The sequence below is a fragment of the Talpa europaea genome, assembly GCF_964194135.1.
Source record: "Talpa europaea genome assembly, chromosome: 1".
Classification (NCBI taxonomy): Eukaryota; Metazoa; Chordata; class Mammalia; order Eulipotyphla; family Talpidae; genus Talpa; species Talpa europaea.
Window position 1 is genome coordinate 105,566,053 of NC_140073.1, and position 1,129 is coordinate 105,567,181.

Below are 1,129 nucleotides of genomic sequence, written 5' to 3' on the forward strand. Positions count from 1 at the left end.
AGGGACAGGTTCTGCAGATTTCTGAAGAAGGAAAAACTGAGATTGATTATACTAAAGCAAGTTATTATTCAAGACTGAAAAAAGAGGGGAAAAAGGGAAATTTTAAAAATTTACCGAAATTTAAGAATATCTAAAGATTGGTACAGCTCAAAATGATAATAGTAATGGTGAAGCAATTAAGAGTACAATAAATTTAGAAAAAGAACAATTTTTAAATAATGTACAATGTTTTGCTTTCAAGACTGAATTTTTACTAAAAATAATGATTAACTAACATTATGGGCTAAAAGTAAAGCCCAAAACTTTGCTAAAAAAACAAAAAGAAGCTGTTTGGCATCTGTTTCACCTAGAGCCGTCTGGTGGCAGACTTTCTCTGAGACGTTTCCTGTCCTTTACAGAATCACCATGATTCTTCAGAGGCTCTTCCAGTTCTCCTCTTTCATTCAGTCTGCAGTCTCAGTTCATTTCAGGAGAAACATTGGTGCCACGGCAGTGGCATTTAAGGAACTTGATCCTGTACAGAAAATCTTTGTGGACAAGATTAGAGAATACAAAACCAAGGGACAGGCATCTGGAGGACCTGTTGATACCAGCCCAGAATATCAGCAAGAGCTGGGTAGAGAGCTTTTTAAGCTTAAGCAAATGTATGGCAAAGCAGATATGAATGCGTTCCCTAACTTCAAATTTGAAGAACCCAAGTTTGAAGTTATTGACAAACCACAGTCCTGAAGAAATGATGTAAAATGTATCTAGTAATTTATCGTGCATTAGTTTACAACTTAGGAGAAGTATCAGAATAAACATTTCACCACTATCAAATGTGATTTTAATTCTGATTCCAAATAAGTAATTGGTGATGCTGGGTAAAAAAAGAAAAAAAAATAAAACAAGAAAGATTTAGATGGGTTTGGAGATGGAAGAGGGGTCAGAAGACTATAGGGATATCTTTTTCATATTTCCTTTAAAAATGCCATAGTAATGTTTCTTTCTAGGCATGGGGAGTGAATATATATATAATTAATATTTATAGATCAATTTTCCATTAGAACAAACTAAATAGCTCTTAAGTTATAAGTCAAAAGTAATTTTTAGTAACATTGCACACACATAAGAGTATACAGAAAGTATA

General features: G+C 33.2%; 1 protein-coding gene across 1 annotated transcript; it reads left to right on the forward strand.

Moving 5' to 3' along the window:
• Nucleotides 1-405: 405 nt before the first annotated feature.
• On the forward strand, nucleotides 406-729 carry LOC311185422 (ATP synthase-coupling factor 6, mitochondrial-like; the record flags this gene model as incomplete). Its single annotated transcript, XM_084256048.1, has 1 exon — nucleotides 406-729. One exon carries the CDS (start codon nucleotides 406-408, stop codon nucleotides 727-729), a length of 324 nt encoding a protein of 107 aa, XP_084112174.1.
• Nucleotides 730-1,129: the final 400 nt, after the last annotated feature.